Source organism: Terrapene carolina, unplaced genomic scaffold, assembly GCF_002925995.2.
Source record: "Terrapene carolina triunguis isolate 2854851 unplaced genomic scaffold, T_m_triunguis-2.0 Scaffold262, whole genome shotgun sequence".
Lineage (NCBI taxonomy): Eukaryota > Metazoa > Chordata > Testudines > Emydidae > Terrapene > Terrapene triunguis.
In genome coordinates, this window is record NW_020664613.1 from 4,002,410 (window position 1) to 4,024,935 (window position 22,526).

The 22,526-nt window shown below is 40.2% G+C and overlaps 1 protein-coding gene across 1 annotated transcript in view; it reads left to right on the forward strand.

Annotated features, from left to right (window-relative positions):
* GPATCH2 (G-patch domain containing 2) overlaps positions 1 to 22,264 on the forward strand; it is a 186,672-nt gene extending 164,408 nt beyond the window's left edge. Inside the window, exons 9-10 of the mRNA XM_024209330.1 lie at positions 1,234 to 1,316; positions 20,497 to 22,264. Coding sequence (XP_024065098.1) covers positions 1,234 to 1,316; positions 20,497 to 20,666 — 253 coding nt within the window. The 3' untranslated portion in view covers positions 20,667 to 22,264. The remainder of the gene's footprint in view (positions 1 to 1,233; positions 1,317 to 20,496) is intronic.
* Positions 22,265 to 22,526: the final 262 nt, after the last annotated feature.

Genomic DNA, 22,526 nt, shown 5'->3' on the forward strand with positions numbered 1-22,526 from the left:
TTTAGAACTAATTGAAATGTACTCCATGATAGTAGGAGGGGGGGGAAGGATGGTTTCACTATACTTAGCCTTTGGATTTTAAATTTTTATTTAAATTCAACTTGTGAGGCTGTTTCAAGGAAGAAAAGTCCATGTTAAAATAGAAAGTTAAGTTAATTGATGCTGAAGTTGTGGCACAATAAATTAATCTGGGATGTGCTTCGGAGTATTTTATTTTTTAAATAACCCACTGAAGCCCCTCTATGTGAAATAACAAAGTCATTACTACATTTATGTTAAAAAGTGGTTTTGTACCATTAAAGGTTAAACACTATGACCATTTTCAGCCCCGTTTTGTAGTTTTTCTTTTTTTACAACATTATGCAGGAAATCTGAATATTCTTTTAAATCACATAATTAATGCTCTGTTACACAATTAATAATAGTATAGCTTAAAGAAAGCTTATGTGCAGTAAAGCAAAATGTATAAATCCTAGACTGAACCCAGGCCCCTTGAATAGGAACATATTACTCTTCATTGGCACCAGTTTACTAGATTTGTTTCCCACCTTGTGATTTAACAAAATTCACTAAGTTATAATTAAAAGAATTGCAATATTGGGACTTGTGTTTTTAGATACTCTATAATGTTTAATACATCTCCATAAATGCCTCTTCTTTTTCCCTTGTCTCCTAATTCTTCACTGAATGATGCAGCCAGCAGTATCTGTGCTGCTCTAAAGGACTGTCAAGTTACTTATAGCAAAATTACTCTATTATTCCATATGCGTTTGAAGAGTTTTCTGTTTCATGTTACCTCAGACATTCTTCATGTTACCTTAAAAGAAATTGATAATACTTTTCCTGTAATAAATGTCATTCTGACAGTAAGGCATTAGTAACCAATTGATAACCTACAACAATATTGTGATCTCTTTAGATAATTAATCTTAGCTATTTTCCTGTCAGAAGAAACAGTGTTTTATGTTGAGCTAGAAAGATTGCCAGTTTTGAAAATTAAAAAGCATTCCTTTTATATTATTCATTCCGGTAACAATTTATGATGCTGTGTTTAGATGCTGAGCGCTTGTCAACAAACATAATTATGTTTCGATATAAACAAGATTGGTGGCTTCACTGTGCAGCTTCATCTTCATTGAGAATGTTTTGATTTAGGTTCAGATTATACAAGCTGTGTATTTATGTGGCATTTTCCCCCCTTTGTTAATAGTTTTCTCTGATAATCACTTACAGACAAACAAGTGTACATTTAGGATCATTGTGCATGGGAGACATCAAACGGAGAAGAAAAGCTGCACCCCTGCCAGGACCCACAGGTAACCAATTTTCCTGTAACAAAACCCCAAAAGTTAAATCTTTAAAATACAAAGCAATAGGTCAGCAACACAGTAAAGTACATGATACCTTTAGGCAGGTAGTATAATAGTTAGTATTAGAGATTAAGAAATCAACTGACTTTTAATTGTTCTTTAGACGTTTCCAATTTCTCAGGCTTTTCAAACATAGTACTTATTAAAGAAAAGTGATTTGGTTTCCCCATAATGAAAAGCTTAAACAGAAGAGATTACTATCCATGTATACTCAACAACACAAGGTAGGAAGAGCTAGGGTATTTTTCCAATGAAGAATGTATATGAAAACATAGAATAAATAGAATGTCCTGTACAAGATTTGTTGGGCAAATCATTGAAAGTTTGGAGTCAAGTGTATGAAAGATATCTTCAAAATTAGTGCAGCACATTAAATGGCTAACACCTGCAAGTGCATTTTCAAAGATTTTTATAGATGCGAGGTCACAACCATCGCATGCATTTTGCTGATGTTACAGCTGTGAAATGACTTTTTTAATACTTGGCTGTGATTTACAGGATTCTCATCCGTTTGTTTATATTAACTATATATATTTAGACTGGTGAGGATGTGGTTGTGCATCTTTTTGTGTGTATCTCTATTAGTCTGTCTTCATATATTTCACATATTTGTAGTATGTGAGTGTCTGGACTGCACATGTTAGTATATATTTCTGTTTATCAGCATATACTTACAGTACCTTATATACAGTGTGTACATGCATACAATTCTTTGATTCAAATCTGTCCTAGATATTCTTTAGAGTAACCAAATGTTTGCATTCCAGTTGAATGGCCCCCTCAATATTTCAGTGTTTCAAACAGTGACAAAAACAGACCAAGAACAATCTCAGAAATACTACATCTTAGTGGAAGCAGTATGGAAAAAGAGAATGTCTAGGTCAGGTTCTAAGACTCTGAACATATCTGAAGTGAGCAGGAAAATATTTAATGGTTGAGAAGAGGATAATACAATTATTTCTACAAAGTGATTTTGACTTCACAACTTGCAAGTACTAAAGGAAGTCGTTTTGTACAGAGTTGGTATAAAGTATAGTGAGATTTATTTTATCATACATTTTACTGTGGACTTCCACTGTTCACAAGCTAACTCCCCCCTGCATAGTTTGCAAAGCCAGTCTTTTGATAATGAAGTTACTAAATCTTTTATAAAAGCATTCAGTGTTTCTGATACATAGTGACATCTTCACAATATACAGGACATTTTTTGGAAAGGATTTTTGTCTTAAACAGAGAGAGATACGGGGCCTTTTTTAAAAAAAAAATACAAAATCATAGAAAGAGAGAGAAAAAGAAAAAACCTTGTATTTGCTACTATTTAACTAGTGTGAATTTATCTTTCTAATTCAAGAAGAGCAGTTCAGTTTCCTTCTGTATTAGCTTTTGATAATGTGAAGTGTTTTTCTATGTTTGAATCTTTGTGGGTTTTTTTAAAGAAACCAGTATAAACTTGGAAAAACATTTAGTAAATTAAACAATGGTAGCTATGTTCACACAAAAATGTTTCAGAAATACATGGGTTCACTACCTCAGTTCACTCCATTACTACTCCTTCCCACAACTAAATTAATTTTAAAACACTGATTTTTTTTTTAACATTTGATATCATTATTTGAAGAAAGAAAAGGCTTTACCTAATGTCATTACATTCCAGCAAGGGATTTAGAGTAGGACAAGCTACCATTGTCCTGGTTGGGATTTTTCCCCAACTGATCTACATTGTTAAAATATAGAAATAAAATGACTGGGATTAACTAAAAAAATAATATGGAAACATTTTTCTTTTAAAAAAAAAAAAAAAAAAAAATTGCACGTACACAGCAATCACAGTGATGTGTGTTTCTGCAAATCAACAGAATGAGTCCACCAATACTTACTCTGCTTCCTAGTTGAATACAGTAGTGAAAGCTGAAAGAGTATAAGCTTTATCTTGGGATATGATGCACATACTCGGTCATGCTTTACTAATTTGTAGTATGTCATCCAGGTAGGTGAGCAAAACAGTTTAGTTCCATAGTCCCAATCTGTGTTTCCAGAAGAAAATTGCTTGGATAAATTCATTTCCATAGCAATATGCACAGTATGTTTTATATATTTAGGATAAATAGTACCAAGGAGAATTACTGGTGATTGCTAATTAACTATGGAAATATGTTATGTGTATTTTTGTGAACAGTCGGGTTAGCACCTGCTCCAGTACATACTCTCAGACATTTTACAAGGCTGTAGACTATTGTAGCTAGCAGTGTTATTGGGTAAACATTTATTAATTGTGACAAGAACACCCAATTTATTTCAGTACTCTAGCTTATTTACTGCTCTTTCACCTTTGTATTTTATATTGAAAGAAAAAGTAAAATGAATATTGATAGAGTTAGATATTGATTTCTAAATTTATAGCCTGTTCTCAGCCTTGAGTCAAAGTCACATACCAATAGGTTTGTGTATATTAGTAACAAAGGATGTAGACTTATTCTTACAGCAATGAGAAACTGTTGAAGCAAGAAAGTTTTAACAGCAGTTTTATAGTTTTAAAAATGTCATCTGTAAAAGTGAGGTAAAGCTGTGTTGAAAAGCAGTGAACAAAATAAGAGGAATACTAGTAGATATGGGTAGGAAGGGAGTTTTTAGACAGCTGACAGCAAAAACAGTAAAGTCCTATTTTGCATTTTTTGCTATAAATACATTTTCTGTTTTGGCTTGTTTGATAAAGCCTCCTCTTTTAATACTGCATGAACTGAGCTAATTAGTTTACCAACTAAAACAAGGGTGATTGCAAATATTGCGTAACATCATAGGCAACTCAATTTTTTTTCCCATCCAACTTCTTCTATAGAAATTGATACCTTTCTAAGCAATAGGTTTCAAACTACAAAAGCAGTTTAAGCAGTGAAACTTGGGTGCATGTCATTCTGCATGACTTTGTGCTTGTTCCAACTACCTGAGTAGTCGTGCTAGTCAGTATGACACCCTAACACGTCTCGTTGCAGTGACACAATACCCTCAAGGTACATTATTTTTATACAAACTTTTTCCTGTATATTCAATTATTTAATTTATCTGTCAGAGAAAATGACCCTACCAAAACCATGTTTAGTTTTGTATTAGTAAAACTAAACACCCTAAATACATGTTTAGTCAGTATTAGTAAAAGTAATTAACAACCAACAAAACGTAATAAAATAAAGGATGGTATTAGCATGTAGTGTGTCCTTGAAATGTCCTTGAAATGTATGCACTTGAAATATTCACTGAAAGTTTAAAGATTGTCCATTTAAAATTTTCTAATCCGTTTTGTAGTTGCTAAGGAACAATTCTGGTATGTCTACACTACGAGGGTAATTCGATTTTACTTAAATCGAATATGTGGAATCGATATTGCAAAGTCGAACGTGTGTGTCCACACTAAGGACACACTAAGGACAGTAATTCGACTTTGTGAGTCCACACTAACGGGGCGAGCGTCGATATTGGAAGCGGTGCACTGTGGGCAGCTATCCCACAGTTCCCGCAGTCCCCGCTGCCCATCGGAATTCTGGGTCGAGCCGCCAATGCCTTCTGGGTAAAAAAAATTTGTCATCATCCGTCCGTCACTAACGCCCTCCCTCCCTCCATGAAAGCGCCGGCGGGAAATCAGTTCGCGCACTTTTCTGGTCAGTGACAGCGCGGACGCCACAGCACTGCGATCATGGATCACACTGCGACCATCGCTGCACTTGTGGCCGTTCTCAACACCTCGCAGCTTATCATACACCTTTCCCTGAGGCAGATGCAGAGAAATCGGGCGAGGAGGCTACGGCACCGCCGTGAGAGCCTGAAGTCGGAGAGTGGCACAGAGCTGTCAGAAACCACGAGCCCCAGCGCCCAGGACATCACGTTGGCAATGGGGCATGTGGATTTTGTTGAACGGCGATTCTGGGCCCGGGAAACAAGCACGGAATGGTGGGACCGTATAGTGCTTCAGGTCTGGGATGAATCCCAGTGGCTGCGAAACTTTCGCATGCGGAAGGGGACTTTCCTCGAACTTTGTGAGTTGCTGTCCCCTGCCCTGAAGCGCAAGGACACCCGCATGCGAGCAGCCCTCACTGTCCAGAAGCGAGTGGCCATAGCCCTCTGGAAGCTTGCAACGCCGGACAGCTACCGGTCAGTCGCGAACCACTTTGGTGTGGGCAAATCTACCGTGGGGGTTGTTGTCATGCAAGTAGCCAAGGCAATCGTGAAGGTACTGCTCCCAAAGGTAGTGACCCTGGGAAACGCGCAGGTCATCATAGATGGCTTTGCCGCGATGGGATTCCCAAACTGCGGTGGGGCTATCGATGGGACTCACATCCCTATCCTGGGACCGGACCACCAGGCCAGCCAGTACATCAATAGAAAGGGCTACTTTTCAATGGTGCTGCAAGCACTGGTGGACCATCGGGGACGGTTTACAAACATCTACGTCGGATGGCCGGGCAAGGTTCATGACGCTCGCGTGTTCAGGAACTCTGGTCTGTTTAGACGGCTGCAGGAAGGTATTTACTTCCCAGACCACAAAATAACTCTTGGGGATGTGGAGATGCCTACAGTCATCCTCGGGGACCCAGCCTACCCGCTAATGCCCTGGCTCATGAAGCCCTATACTGGCGCCCTGGACACAGAAAAAGAACTCTTCAACTACCGGCTGAGCAAGTGCAGAATGGTGGTGGAGTGTGCTTTTGGCCGTCTCAAAGGGAGATGGAGAAGCTTACTCACTCGCTGTGATCTCAGTGAAACCAATATCCCCATCGTTATTGCAGCTTGCTGTGTGCTCCACAATCTGTGTGAGAGCAAGGGGGAGACCTTTATGGCGGGGTGGGAGCTAGAGGCAAATAGCCTGGCTGCTGATTACGTCCAGCCAGACAGCCGGGCCATTAGAAGATCCCAGCGGGACGCCCTGTGCATCCGGGAGGCTTTGAAAGCTAGGTTCCTGAGTGAGCAGGGCAACCAGTGACTTTTCAGTTTGTGGACAGAAAAGCTGAACCTGCCCCCGTTTCTTTACCCAGTTCATTTTGACTTTCCTCTCCAGTTACATACCCCCTTCCCCTTCCCAAAAAATAAAATCATTTCAATTTTGTTAATGAACACCGTTGTCTGTCTTGCTGTTTTCGCGGGAATATTTTAAACCGGGGACGCAGACTGTGGCGGGGGGGCGGGTTCAGTGTTCTGATGCAAATGATGCTTCTAAACTCCCGGAATGACAGGCTCCGCACTGGTGGACTGGTTATTTCAATGGAGAACATGAAAAACACCTCCCAGACTGACCAGGGTAACCAGTGACTGCACTGTGTATGTGTCCTGATGCTGGACCTGACACCGCCTCTGTTCCCTGCTAAAGGTCACTGTCCTGTCCAATTACCAAGCCCCTTCCCCCCCTCCAGACAGACTCTCCCTCAAAAGAACCTGACTGAAACAGTAATGAACATAAACAAACATTTTATTGCGAACCAGACATGAAACGTGGGGGGTGAAACTTGGACGGGGGCTTGTGTGAGGTGGGTAGGAAAGAACTTATGAAATTTTGGGGAATGTCAGCCTTCTAGTGCTAGAGCAGTCTGCAGGGGTTGACTGAAAGTTTTAACGTCCCTTGCCGCCCCTCCTTCTTTGGACTTTAGGTGAGGGTGGTGTGGGACTTGGTGGCGGGTGAGGGCGGTTACAGATAGACTGCAGCGGGGCTCTGTCCTCCTGCCTCCGGTCTTGCAGAACATCCACAAGGCGCCGGAGCGTGTCCGTTTGCTCCCTCATTAGTCCAAGCAGCTTTTCAGTAGCCTGTTGGTCCTCCTGACGCCACCTCTCCTCCCGTTCCATGACTGCTCGGTGCATTTGTGACAAGTTCTCCCTCCACTGTGTCTGCTGGGCTGCCTGGGCTCGGGAGCATCCCATTAGTTCTGAGAACATGTCTTCACGCGTCTTCTTCTTCCTCCGCCTAATCTGCGCTAGCCTCTGGGAGTGTGCTGACAGGCTGGGTTGGGAGACAGTCGCAGATATGTCTGTGTGAATTTTAAAAAGGGAGTGAATTCCTGAGACAGATAAATGAAATTGTATACAAAGAACCTAGTCTTTCTCTGTGAACAAGACCATGCACTGAACCTCTCACATGCGCACTCAGGACAAGGTCGAATTTTCGGCCGTCGCCTTCAGTGCCTGTGGACTTGCGGAGGTCTTGGAGTGTTCAGAGAACTGTGGCTGGAGACCTGAACTTCTGGAGCGGGCAATAATGGTAAGCCGCAGACTTGTGGCTGCTTAAAACTCCAGCAGTAGCACTGGCCTCCTTTCACATTGAAAGCAATGCCAGTCTCTGCTGCCAGCAATCAGGACAGCATCAACTCTGCCCCTGTCCCACCCCCTCGCGGCTGTCCCAGGGAAAGATCCCTGTATGCTGCCCCTCTCCCTCCACCGCGTGGCTGTAAAGCAGTCCCAATACTAACATTCCCCTCCCTAATTCAAAGCAGGGCGTCATGAGCGACATCACCCTCCTGAGGATCCCGGACACCCAGAGAGAACGCATGCTGCGGGAAAGCATGCAGAAACCGGGGCCGTATGCCGCCATGCTATGTCGTGCGATGATCCCGGAGTACTTGATTGTGGCGTGGAGGGGACATGTCTGCTACCACGGAGGGCCCACTAAGATCGCCCTACCCCGGAACCTGATCAACAGGCTTGAGCTCTACCTCCACGAGACCTACGAGGAGTTCTCCTACGAGGATTTCTCGTCGATCCCCGGCCACATTGACCGGATTTTCGCGTAGGTGCACTGGGACTTTGGAGTGGAGCGTCTTGGGCCTGGGAATCATGTAGTAACGGACATTGTGAAATTTTTTTAAAATACTTGGGACTAAATTGAGAAGAGCCTAAGACAGAGAAATCATGAAAACCCATTTGTTACCTTTGTAAATATTCCTGTTTTGTACCTGATTATTTTTTTACTAGTTTACAGCACTTTTATAAATATACCTTGTTAATAGTATAAATATTACCGTTCTGTTTTAAATAAATGTTTACATGTTTACAGCACTTACTGCTTGATCCTTCCCCTGATTCTGTGTCCGGGGTAAGGGATGGGGACGGTTGGTACGGGATCTCGGTAAGGGTGATGAAGAGCTCCTGGCTGTCGGGGAAATCAGCGGTGCCAGCGCTGTCGACTGCCTCGTCCTCCTCATCTCCTTCCTCCTCTTCCCCGTCCGCTGAGGAACCGGCCGCGGACAATATCCCATCCTCGGAGTCCACGGTCAGGGGTGGGGTAGTGGTGGCGGCCGCTCCCAGGATGGAATGCAGTGCCTCGTAGAAACGGGATGTGTGGGGCTGGGATCCGGAGCGTCCGTTAGCCTCTTTGGTTTTTTGGTAGCCTTGTCTCAGCTCCTTGATTTTCACGCGGCACTGCGTTGCATCCCGGCTGTAGCCTCTCTCTGCCATGGCTTTGGAGATCTTCTCGTAGATCTTAGCATTCCTTCTTTTGGAGCGCAGCTCTGAAAGCACGGACTCATCGCCCCACACTGCGATGAGATCCAAGACTTCCCGATCAGTCCATGCTGGGGCCCTCTTTCTATTGGATTGCACGGCCATCTCTGCTGGAGAGCTCTGCATAGTTGCCACTGCTGCTGAGCTTCCCTCGATGTCCAAAGAGGAACTGAGATTCAAACTGCCCAGACAGGAAAATGAAAATGAATTCAAATTTTCCCGGGGGTGTGGCTGGTCAGAGCATCCGAGCTCGGACTGCTGTCCAGAGCGTCAACAGAGTGGTGCACTGTGGGATAGCTCCCGGAGCTATTACCGTCGATTTCCATCCACACCTAGCCTAATTCGATATGGCCATGTCGAATTTAGCGCTAATCCTCTCGTTGGGGAGGATTACAGAAATCGATTTAAAGAGAGCTTTATGTCGAACTAAATGGCTTCCTGGTGTGGACGGGTGCAGGGTTAATTCGATATAACGGCGCTAAAGTCGACATAAAAGCCTAGTGTAGACCAGGCCTAAAAGTTTATACTCGTAAACTGAATAGACTTTTTTTACCCAAGTTCTTTCTCTTGTGTTCTGATTATCTTTCATCTTCTGTGTACCTCACTCTCTCTGGGCTCCCCAAGTGACTCTATGGTCTCCATCATATTTCCTATATCCCTTTGATCCTGTTGGGTTTTTTTTTATCCCTTTAGAACATCTAAATCTCAGAGAAACACACTATTCCTTGTGCACAAATTCTGTTTGACATTAGTGGATTTCTATTAACATAATTTACAGACTATAGAACACTAATGCAAAGTAAAATAAAAAAAAGTTTTGTGCATACTCCAGTAAATGGTTTTCAGAAACAAACAAATAGCTTTCTTCAGATTTTGTTCTTCAAATTATCATAAAATGATACAGCACAAATGACTAAAACATAGAATGTATAGGGAAATATAAAAGGCATCACACAGAACATTATCCCATGCATCTTAACAAATATTGATCACTTTTTGTAAAAGCAAATTTTAATTGTAATGTCTTTTTCTGGGCTGATGGTTTGCATGTCACACTTCAAGATGATACAATTTGAAATGACTGAGTTATAAACCTCACTTTAAAAAAATGTGTTTTAAAGAAAAACCTGACAGATTCTTAATTATAGCGGCCATACCAAGCACAGTTATAATGCTGTCATGACTCACTTTAACAAGGTAATCAAAAGGCTAAATGTTTTCATTGCTTTTTTAAAAATTGCCAGTGGAGTATCTAAGCAAACTATTTTGCTGGTGCTTAATGTATCAATGATTAAAAATAAGACCTGAATATCTGCAGTGCCAAAATGATTATATGAAAAAGATTGTGATTACACCTTTGTAACAGAGGTTGCCCAGGCTAAGCTTGTGGTGAAGGTCAACTTTCTGGGATAGTTACAGATAAATGGCAGACTTGGGCTTACCTAGATAAACTATGGGTAAATTTTCAAAACACTGGGTATGAATTGTTATTCAAATTTCCCGTTGCTTCTATGTGAGAAATTTAGAATGTGTTCCATTCACCTTAGTTAGAATTGATGTCTAAGTAATATTGCATGGTAGTATGGGCAAAGGTCTGGTTTTTTTGTTTTTGTTTTTTTGAAGTTTTTGTTCGACTTGTTAAAGTTCCTAGGTGAACAGTGCTAGAGACAGAAGACCTTTGTCTGCAAACAGGACAAGTATAGCACTTGAACCAGTAATGGAAGCTTCCCAGTCCTGGTCTGCCTTGTGCCTTAACTGTGATTTTAGAAGGACCCTTTCTAGGGATGAGCGAGCATAGCTGTCTTCATGTTCATCCATTTAAATATAGTTACCACTGTAATTTAATTTTGAAGGAAATAATCTTACTGATGTAGTTTTGTTTTGTGCAATTCAATGTATAACATTTTCTATAATTTTACATCAATAAAAATTAAAAAACCTTTTAACATATCAGAAAACATTTCCATAATGTAAAAACGTAAGACACATTGATCAGGCTCCTAATACAAACATGTTCAGAGTTTTCTTTCTTCAGGAGGTAGTAGTAGTGTCTAAACAGACACCCACTGACTTGATTTCAGGGTGGAGAATCTTGCTTTCACTTTCCAGCATAAAGCGCCAGGATTTTGATTTTTACAAACCTGAAAGAAGTGTACATCTGTGGAGCACACACTTAAGAAATACCTAGATTTGCTTTCTGACCTCTTTATTACCACTAGAGAGAACTTTGGTCAGCATTAAGGGTATGTCTACACTTACCCGGTAGTTCGGCGGCGAGCGATCGAACTTCTGGGTTCGACTTATCGCGTCTTGTCTGGACGCGATAAGTCGAACCAGGAAGTGCTCGCCGTCGACTGCGGTACTCCAGCTAGACGAGAGGAGTACCGCGGAGTCGACGGGGGAGCCTGCCTGCCGCGTGTGGACCGAGGTAAGATCGAACTAAGGTACTTCGAACTTCAGCTACGTTATTCACGTAGCTGAAGTTGCGTACCTTAGTTCGATTTGGGGGTTAGTGTAGACCAAGCCTGAGTTTGCATATTTAAGTGACAGATTGCATATTTAAGAGGAATTGACATATAATTTCTCCTATGATTTAATTATGGAAGGGAGATCCATGGCAAGGGAGGATTGATAGCTGTGACATGTTGTCTATCATCTTCAGATGGTATGGAGTAACTGCGGATATGTCTATACTGCAATCAAGAGGTATGATTACAGCTCATGTCCGCATACTCAAGCTAGCTAGATCAAAGCTAGCTGAAGTTACAGTAGCCAGTGTATCCACGGCAATAGCACAGGCCAGCCTCCTGAGTACAACTCTTTCCAGGCTCCTGGGTACATACAGGAGTAGCTAGCTCATGCCACTACCCCTGCTGCCACAGCTACACTGCTGCTGTTACTTGAGCTAGCTGCGATCTCAAAGCTAGCTCAGGTACACTACATGTGCTGCATCACAGCGCTCAACTGCAGGGTAGACAATCAAGAGATCCTCCACAGAATTTCATTTTGGTAGAGATCCCCCCAACTTCCTTCATCTTTACTTTATCTTAGCCAAAAGGCTTAGAAGTATTCTCCTTCTTTTATCTTAATTCCTCTTTGCCCTCCCTGTGTATAGCATTGTTTCCTACATCATTAATATAGCCTCTAGTGGCACACTGGTTGGAGGTACCAATGCCTGAGTAGGTAGTTTACCTATAGATTTGTTTTTCCTTAGTGCAAGTAGTTAACAACATTTGTATTTGTTTTCTAGTTTTGTTTTGATGAATTAATGCTTATGAAAAGTACTAGTTTAACTGAAATCTCCCATTCACAGAATGAGTCAAGTATGGGCAGAAAAAGTGAAAGCTTCCTCACACTATTGTGGTAGTCTGTTTTAACCTTGTGCTGAATGGATCAGTTCTAAGGGTGACGTTGTTAGTCCCCATGTTGATTCAGTCCCTAGTGTTTCTGCTGAGATTACACAAGGCTGCCAATTTTGTGGGTGACTTTTGTGATGTAAACCCTGTCCTCTAGGACCTGGGCAGAAACCACAGTTCACATAAGTCGCTGAACATTTATCAGAGAGTAACAACTTTGCCAGGTTTTCAAGTTTTCTTTTTATCTGCTTTGAAAGATTTTACACTGGAAGATCTGCTTCAGAGCCACGGTAGAGTGATATTTGCAGTGTTGCCAAAAAAGTAAATAATATGCTGCATCATTTCACTTAGATCCGTGTGCAAAGGCAGTCTTTGGCAAACAGCTCTTTCCTTGTCTGTGAGTAAGGGGGACTTTTCCACCTCTATTGTGCCTTCTTTTCCCACTCAACCGTCAGCTCCTGCAAAAGGATGCAACACAATTATGTCTGGTATGGGTAGAAAGGACTGAATGGGCTGTGGTGAGCAGGACACATACTTTCCAACTTCTGGCCTGGTAGAGCTTAGTCAGAAAAGAAAATAACCCAAGGTCAGTTCTTGGTTCAGTGGGTTTCCTTGGAGGGAGTTCCTGATAGTGCAGCTCCAAAGGAACTGCGGTGCCTCATAACCAGAAGCCAGTTCAGGTTTTGTGTTGTCATCAGTGTAGGGTTTATGTTCATGCAGCATGAGGTTTCAGAGTGGGTGCAGATTTTGTGAGCACAACATAGCTCACCCGTGTTTGGAAATTTGGACCAAAATGTTTAGCTGAATAATGTGACATCTTCACAGTTGTGTCAGTTGTGCTTGAAATAGTCACTTGTAGTATATCTAATTAACAGCAACTAGATGTGTAAATCAGACAGATAAGTTATAAATATTTGAACATCACAGCAATTTAAAAAATCGCAGTATGTCTGCCAGTTGTGAAGCTGCTGTTGATGCTACACAAATTTTCCAATACAGTTTAAAAAAAAAACACACACCTGGGCAGCAATCCTGATTTTCACTTTTGTTCAAGAACGCTCTTTAAAGAGGATGCAATCTAAGAGTTTATGATTTTAACAATGTTTCTGATAGAATGGCATCTTGCATCAGGATCAAAACCTACCGTTTTACATCCCTGCATTCAGCTAGATGGTGTGGAAACAGAAAACAAAAACAACAAAAAGATGGAGTATTAAATGTCTTCTGAAAACGGGGGGGAAAGTGCACTAAATTTTAAAGTGAAGCAGCATGTATCACCTCTCCTTCCATTGGCTGTTTATCCAACATCAATACAACACTTTAGGAGCCAAATTACTAAACAAGCTGCCAATTAGGCTTGCAGTCAGCTGGATAGATTAGTGGGTAAGAGAGTCAGATACAAGATTTTCATCTCTTGAGCCAATTACGCAAGTGAATTACCATCCACAATGCTTCTTGGAAGATTTGCAGTAAAAAGACTGACTCCGCTGTAACAGACATAAGTGAGATCCAGGGTAGGAGGTAAGGGTTAGCAGGCCATGTATTGCAAAAATTGCCCAAGCAAAAGGAGATCCTTCTAGGAAAGGGTTTAAAGGATTTAGGGCTGCCAGGAGCGCAAGAAGAAGAAATAATAGTTGTGGAATGCTCTGCTGAGGCATAGTTGTTCCACTCACAAATCTTTAATCTTATAAAAGAAAGATAAGAGTCCAGCACTAGATTTCAATGCAGTATCATTTTCTGAGAAATTATCCTTAGCATTAAAAAAAAAATAGTTTGGTCAAAGTTGAAATTGCACAAATCCACCTTCCTTTATTCTTATGCCTGAAAAAGACCTTTGTGTTGCTTTCCTAAAGTTTATTGAAGATGCTGAACTGGATTCTGATTTTAGTTACACCAGTGTAAATCCAAACTAATTTAAGTGATGTCAGTTTAGTCAATAAACTGAAATCTGATTTTGCCCCATTAGCAATAACAAGAATATTATAAATAAAATAAATTAATGGAGATATCCTATCTCCTAGAACTGGAAGGGACCTTGAAAGGTCATCGAGTCCAGCCTCCTGCCTTCACTAGCAGGACCAAGTACTGATTTTGCCCCAGATTCCTAAGTGGCCCCCTCAAGGATTGAACTCACAACCCTGGGTTTAGCAGGCCAGTGCTCAAACCACTGAGCTATCCCTCCCGCCCCCCATTCTTTTTAAATATTGAAAGTCACAATAGTAGTACATTGGGTAACCGTCCTGTTTTTGATCCATAACAAATATAAGCCTAGATGGTAAGCTGTTGTGTTCTAAAGAAGAGGTATTTTACAGTTAAGAGAAAATATATTTGCAGTTTGCCCTATAGTTCAAAACTGAGTAGTGACTTGTTTGTTTCCTGCTGAGATTCACACACTAGTAAAACATTATTTCTTAAATATTAAGCAAATTTAAATCCTGAACTTTTGCAAGCTGTTGTGTCCAAAAATGATTAAACAGATGTGGAGCCTGCAGCAGCATTAGACCTCTGATCTGATTTTTAGCTTACAGATGGAATTAAATTAATTCATGGCAATCACTGTAAAATCAAGGGTATGGCATTGAATGCTAGTGAACTGTTTAACCAGGATGTACCTGTTTCAACAGCTGTTAAGAAAAATTACATGCCTTAATTTTTCATAAGAACGGCCATACTGGGTCAGACCAGAGGTCCATCTAGCCCAGTATCCTGTCTTCCGACAGTGCCCAATGCAAGGTGCCCCAGAGGGAATGAACAGAACAGGTAATCATCAAGTGATCCATCCCATCGCCCATTCCTAGCTTCTGGCAAAGAGAGGCTAGGGACACCATCCCTGCCCAGCCTGGATAATAGCCATTGATGGACCTGTGCTCCATGAATTTATCTAGTTCTTTTTTGAATCCTATTATAGTCTTGGTCTTCGCAACATCCTCTGGCAAGGAGTTCCACAGGTTAACTGTGTTGTGTGGGGAAAAAAACTTTCTTTTGTTTGTTTTAAACCGGCTGCCTATTAATTTCATTTGGTGGCCCCTAGTTCTTGTGTTATGAGAAAGAGTAAATAAACTTCCTTATTTACTTTCTCCACACCAGTCATGATTTTATAGACCTCGATCATATCTATCATATATCATATGATATAAGTTGTCATGGGATAAGAGGGAAGATCCTTTCATGAATTGAGAACTGGTTAAAAGACAGGGAACAAAGGGTAGAAATAAATGGTAAATTTTCAGAATGGAGAGGGGTAACTAGTGGTGTTCCCCAAGGGTCAGTCCTAGGACCAATCCTATTCAACTTATTCATAAATGATCTGGAGAAAGGAGTAAACAGTGAGGTGGCAAAGTTTGCAGTTGATACTAAACTGCTCAAGAGAGTTAAGACCAAAGCAGACTGTGAAGAACTTACAAGATCTCACAAAACTAAGTGATTGGGCAACAAAATGGAAAAATGAACTTTAATGTGGATAAATGTAAAGTAATGCACATTGGAAAAAATAACCCCAACTATACATACAATATGATGGGGGCTAATTTAGCTACAACTAATCAGAAAAGAGATCTTGGAGTCATCGTGGATAGTTCTCTGAAGACGTCCACGCAGTATGCAGCGCCAGTCAAAAAAGCAAACAGGATGTTAGGAATCATTAAAAAAGGGATAGAGAATAAGACGGAGAATATCTTATTGCCCTTTATATAAATCCATGGTACGCCCACATCTTGAATACTGCGTACAGATGTAGTCTCCTCATCTCAAAAAAAGATATACTGGCATTAGAAAAGGTTCAGAGAAGGGCAACTAAAATGATTAGGGGTTTGGAACGGGTCCCATATGAGGAGAGATTAAAGAGGCTAGGACTTTTCAGCTTGGAAAAGAGGAGACGAAGGGGGAATATGATAGAGGTATATAAAATCATGAGTGGTGTGGAGAAAGTGAATAAGGAAAAGTTATTTACTTGTTCCCATAATATAAGAACTAGGGGTCACCAAATGAAATTAATGGGCAGCAGGTTTAAAACAAATAAAAGGAAGTTCTTCTTCACACGGTGCACGATCACCCTGTGGAACTCCTTGCCTGGGGAGGTTGTGAAGGCCAGGACTATAACAGGGTTTAAAAGAGAACTAGATAAATTCATGGAGGTTAAGTCCATTAATGGCTATTAGCCAGGATGGGAAAGGAATGGTGTCCCTAGTGTCTGTTTGTCAGAGGGTGGTGATGGATGGCAGGAGAGAGATCATTTGATCATTACCTGTTGGGTTCACTCCCTCTGAGACACCAGGAATTGGTCACTGTCGGTAGACAGGATACTGGGCTGGATGGACCTTTAGTCTGACCCAGTATGGCCATTCTTATGTTTTTATCCCCCCTTAGTCGTCTCTTTTCCAAGCTGAAAAGTCCCAGTCTAATTAATCTCTCCCCAGCCGTTCCATACCCCTAATAATTTTTGTTGCCCTTTTCTGAACCTTTTCCAAGTACAATATATCTTTTTTGAGATGGGGCGACCACATCTGCATGCAGTATTCAAGATGTGGGAGAACCATGGATTTATATAGAGGCAATATGATATTTTCTGTCTTATTATCTATCACTTTCTTAATGATTCCCAACATTCTTTTTGCTTTTTTGACTGCCGCTGCACATTGAGTGGATGTTTTCAGAGAACTATCCACAGTGACTCTAAGATCTCTTTCTTGAGTGGTAACAACTAATTTACACCTTATCATTTTATATGTATAGTTGGGATTATGTTTTCCAATATACATTACTTTGCATTTATCAACACTGAATTTCATCTGCCATTTTGTTGCCCAGTCCCCTAGTTTTGAGAGATCCTTTTGTCGCTCTTCGCAGTCTGCCTGGGACTTAACTATCTTGAGTAGTTTTGTATCATCTGCAAATTTTGCCACCTCACTGTTTACCCCTTTTTCCAGATCATTTATGAATATGTTGAATAGGACCGGGCCCAGTACAGACCTCTGGGAGACACCACTATTTATGTCTCTCCATTCTGAAAACTGACCATTTATTCCTACCCTTTATTTCCTATCTTTTAACCAATTACCAGTCCATGACTGCTTACTTTGCTTAAAAGCCTTTGGTGAGGGACCTTGTCTAAATACACTGGATCCTCTTGTCCACATGCTTGTTGACCCCCTCAAAGAATTCTAGTAGATTGGTGAGGCATGATTCCCTTTACAAAAGCCATGTTGACTATTCCCCAACAAATTATGTTCATCTATGTGTCTGACTATTTTGTTCTTTACTATAGTTTCAACCAGTTTGTCCGGTACTGTAGTCAGGCTTACCAGCCTGTAATTGCCGGGGTCACCTCTGGAAAGATACATTTCATAGAAATGTACCTTTAATGCCATCATAAATATCATTTCACAATAAAAATTTTATTGAAAGTTTTTGTTATTCCCGCAAACTTTTTTAAAATACACAAATATTTTTGCCTTTAAGCATATTTCATATTTACATTTATGGGTTTCATATTAAGCATGCACATGTATAATAGAGGTGGGCTCCAGAGGCTCTGTGTGTGTGTGTGTGTGTATATATATATATACACACTAGTTTGTATTTTGGGGCTGTGGCTGTTGCTCAGTATAGGTATAGGAATTTGACAGCACTGTCTTGCCATCCAAGTTACTGTTCCTTCAGTTCTTTCCCCTCACTTATGTCATGGCAACCACTTCAGTGAGCTGCCCACTCATCTGGCAAATCAGGAACCAAATTATTATGGTTTCTATCAAATTTTGTAGTCTCTATAAGGCAGAAGGGTCTGCAAATGAAATTCCTGCAAATTATTAACATAGAGTGCTGATTTCAGTTCCTCATAACCACTGCCTCTTTCCCATCCCCCCCCCCCCCCCCCCCACCCCTGTCGCTGCCTTTCACATGTCACATTTTGCATAGCTGCTTTTCCGTGAGGTGGCAGCAGCGGGTTGTTCTTGTTCTTGCTCGAGGCTGGGTCAAGACTGAACATGTCCTGGAGGTAGTGCAACCCTTTTTAGGGGCAATATGTTTTTACCACTCTCCGAAAGCCCCTGTTGGCCAGTCCAAGAAGAGCCATTGGCATGAGTTAGAAGCTGAGCTTTAAGATGTATATTGCAAGGACAATAATTGCTTTTAATTAGAGAATAAAAGCCCATAGCAAAATTTTAAAAAAAAGTAACAAACAATGTAGCATGGTATTTGTCATACTCTGTTCTCTACTCTATTCATATTCAACCAATAAGGAATGAGAATGGTATTTCTGAGTGCTGATTGGTCATAGAATGGAGGGAAAGGACTACAATGAATAAAATTACCAGTAACTGTCTTATTATAGAAAGTGGAGAGACTCAAAATGTGCAGGATAAAATAACTATAATTTGATTCACTTTTTATAAAGACATTGTAAGAGAGAGGCTTCAAAACTGATTAAACTAAGGGATAATGGACTGTTGATACCACATCTTTTTGAAATAAAATACAACCCGCCTGCACGCTTGCTAAGAAAATAAAAACAGAAAAGTAAATTAGTTGTTTACAACTGTGCTTTCATTTTTTTGGTGTTGCACAGACCTCAAGCAAAACCCAAAAATATTGTTGGACATACATGGTGTGTTTGTGTGCACAAAAACAAAACAAAAAAATAAGCCTTTTTGTTGGCTGTATTCAGAGAGTTTGGGGTTTTTTAGAGTTCTAATAGAAAATCATGTACAATGGAGTGGAAAAAGTAATTATACTGTATATTTTAAAAGTACTTAAGTATCTTTAAAACAAAACGTATTCCAATTACCCTGTCAGTCACAGAAAGAGGAAATGCATTCTGTTACAGGAAAAAATCAAAAATAGAAGCATGAGTTTATTAAATAGCATGTTTCAGGGTACAAATTGTTCATCTGTATAGCCTCTTTCGGTTCTTACTGTGTGAGGAATTGGATTTGATATAGTAAGATACATAGTTTATATAAAGTTAACTATGCTTTTTAAATGGACTCTAGTGAACCTGCAAAGTTGTTTACTCTGTTTTGGGCTGTTCTCTATAGTTTACACTCCGGGGTGTGTTTCTGGCACTGCTATGCAAACTCAGGAATCATCTGACATATCCAATTCTGAGATAGTGTGAGCACCTTGACATTGTTCCCTTTTCCTTGGAAACTCTGTGAACTTTATTCCCCTCCGTTGTCTTTTTCCATTGTTTTTAAGACATTAGGACCCCCAAAAAGTGGGTTAATGGATACTTCTGTAGTTTTAGTAAGGGTGTTTACCCGTCATTTAGTTTGGACATCGAATTTTTTCCCCCTATTTTCTGTGCTAGAAGCAAGAGCTAAAAAGGTCCACAGCCTGCGCTATGCTATGTATGCTCAGTCATTGTCAGGGACTTGTCTGTATGATAACTCTCTTGTCTATGGGAGGCCTGAAAAGAAAGGAAGATTTTATTATTGAATTTTGTGCTGGTCAGTTCAAGAGCACCCTCTCACAGCCTGGCGCCTACTGACTTCAGAGCCTTTATCACCTAACGTTAAGTACTGCTTCAAACCAATATTAAAGTTAGCTTTCTCTCAACACTCTTTTTCCTTTTTCTTTGACTTGGGGACTGGAATAGTGGCTGTCTAGCTTTCATCTGACCACAGTAGATAATGCTTGAGTATTGTAAATTTGTTGCCACAATAATCACAAGTAAGAGATATCATGAAGGTTTGAATATGCATCTCTCATTTTCAGTTTGACTACCACCTGTGTACGCTGTTTCAGTGTAGCTTTTTAGATTTGTATATTGAGGAGCTTCACAATATTTGTTCAACTTTTGTTTTAACACTCCTTAGTAAAGTTAATGTTATAATGAACCAATTGCTCATCAGAGGTAAATGATTAGTTTAAAACTTTAGTCTCTCTAAAAACACGTAACTGTGCTCTCCCTACAGTTGTTACTACAATTCTTTAAAAAAAAAAAAAAAGGGGCAGGCTAGTATGAATGGGTGGGAAACTACCCGAGTCAGGCGGGTAGTGTAGACCTAGCCTCAGTCTGACATCCAGCATGTTCTTCTCATGCTTAAAAGATCTGCAGCAAAAATAAATGTGTAATGCTTAAAAATTGAGCTATTCTTAAAAAAAAGAAAAAGTGAAACTATAGACCATATATGTAAAATTAACATACAGCCATGAGGTTAATATATGCAAAGACAGCCTGTTCTAGCAACCTATTAGATGAATTAGGAGAATAAGAAGGGTTAAGGCTTTAAAGGAGATTATCTTGCTCTTTTCCACACGCAGTGCTGATTAATGCTGTATGTTTCTTTTAATCTCAGGGTTTGTAGGTGAAAATGCCCAACCAATCCCAGAAAACAACATTGGAAACAGAATGCTTCAAAGTATGGGCTGGACTCCTGGCACAGGCCTGGGACCAGATGGCAAAGGGATGTCAGAACCAGTCAGAGCCATCCAGAGACCAAAGGGACTCGGACTTGGATTTAGCTGACAGAGAAGCACTCCAACTGCTGTACAGAAATCAGGAAGACTAACCTTAATTTAAAGGGAAAAAAAGCTAAAGTCTTATATTGTATTTTGTCATCACCAAATCCAGTTGTTGTTCACTTATGGAGTTCTGAAGCCTAAATGTTTCATATTGACTACTCTGGCTTTCAAGATGCAAGGTAGTCACAGTGACAAAAGAGGTGTTTTAATCCTAACTCTGTAATGGTGCTAAAATGTAAAAACAATTGTACTTTTTTATTTTCTGTGATCTTAAAACAAAGTTTGTTAGGTATATGATTCAAAATGCAATGCGTTTATTTTTCCTGAAAAGCTTCTCACACAGCAGATTTCAGCACTTGGGCAAACATTTTTTGGCACCATTTTCTCATCTGAAGTGTTCTGAGAGGATTTGTTATCAAGGAAAATTAAACCTCAGAAAGCTGCTATGTTGGTTCATTTTTCCTTCCTTTACAGGCAAAAATTTCCAAACTAGATATTTCTAGAAGTTGGCCATAGATGAGGATAGGTTAACATGATCTCTGCTTTTCCATGTCGACATACATTAGGTGCCCCCAAATGGCGACATGGTATGCAATTTTGCATAAGGCGAGTATAACTGATGGTAACTTTGTCATCATAGGAATGTAACCCCATTATCTTGTAAAGCATCATGCTTACCTGTGTGTAAGCCCTAATTCTAACGCTTTTATAATTGTTGTTACATCTTGTAAAATATTTGTAAGTAAATATTTTTAAAACTTTTAGTGTTCACCCTCAGCTTGGAATTCTGGTTATTTTTTATACTAGTGTTCCCTTGACTCTCCACCTCAAAAATGAGTGTATTTTAAATGTGACCCTTGCATTGGTTCTTAAACTTTGGGTTTTGGTATATTTTGAATTGACTGGTAGGTTACAGCAAGGGGTGGCTAACATTCAATGTTTTTTGTGGTCATGATATTGGCATCCTACCACAAACTTTGAAGCATCATGGAAGAAGCAGAGAAAAGACAAAGTGCAGCAGGTAAGAAGAGAGGGAAATACTCTGGTAGCATCTCTAAAATCTTGAGTGAGCAATTTAAAGTCAAGGGGGGATCATTAAGCATTTTAATCAGTACCAATAATTTCATCAAACACCAGCCAATCAAGCTGCCAGGATGCTGGTGGTGTAAATCAAATTTCACATTAGGGAGGTATAGAGGAGCCATCATTCAAATTGACTAAGGGTGAAAACTTGGCCCCATTGAAGTCAGTGTCAACATTTCCACTGACTTCAGTGGGGCCAAGATTTAATTCTAAATTTATCATCAGGAAGAAGGCTCTTTTCCTCTCACAACCTCATCCATTTTCCAGCAAACACAATACTAGGAAAGTAGCTACAAGAGCAAGCAACACATTAATTGAAAAGCAGTGTTCTCACTTTCCAAGTGCTAGTATTATCTGTTTTTTGTCCCTTTTTACAGTCTGCTTACTATTGACCTAGTGTAGAGTAACTGGTTAGTGTCTGATGTCATCCTTGATGCTGATCAAATGTACAAGTTCACTCAATTGGAAGAGAATCCTTTACTTGTGGTTTTAAATGCCTTATCTGTGTATGTGTTTTTTTTTGTTTTTTTTTGTTTTTTTGTTTGTTTTGAGAAAGCAACATTTTTTGGAGTTCAGTATTTAATCAGCAAGAATATTTGTTTCTATGGAACTTTCTAGGCCACACTGTAGTGTGGCTTTTCCATTTCAGACTTGTACTATACAGCTAAGCTCATTAAACAGATTCTATGACCAAAGAATTTTGTGGCCATGTAATTGTGAAAAGCAAAGAATTTTGAATTCTGCAACTAACAGTGGATTCCACATGTATAACTGCCGTTTA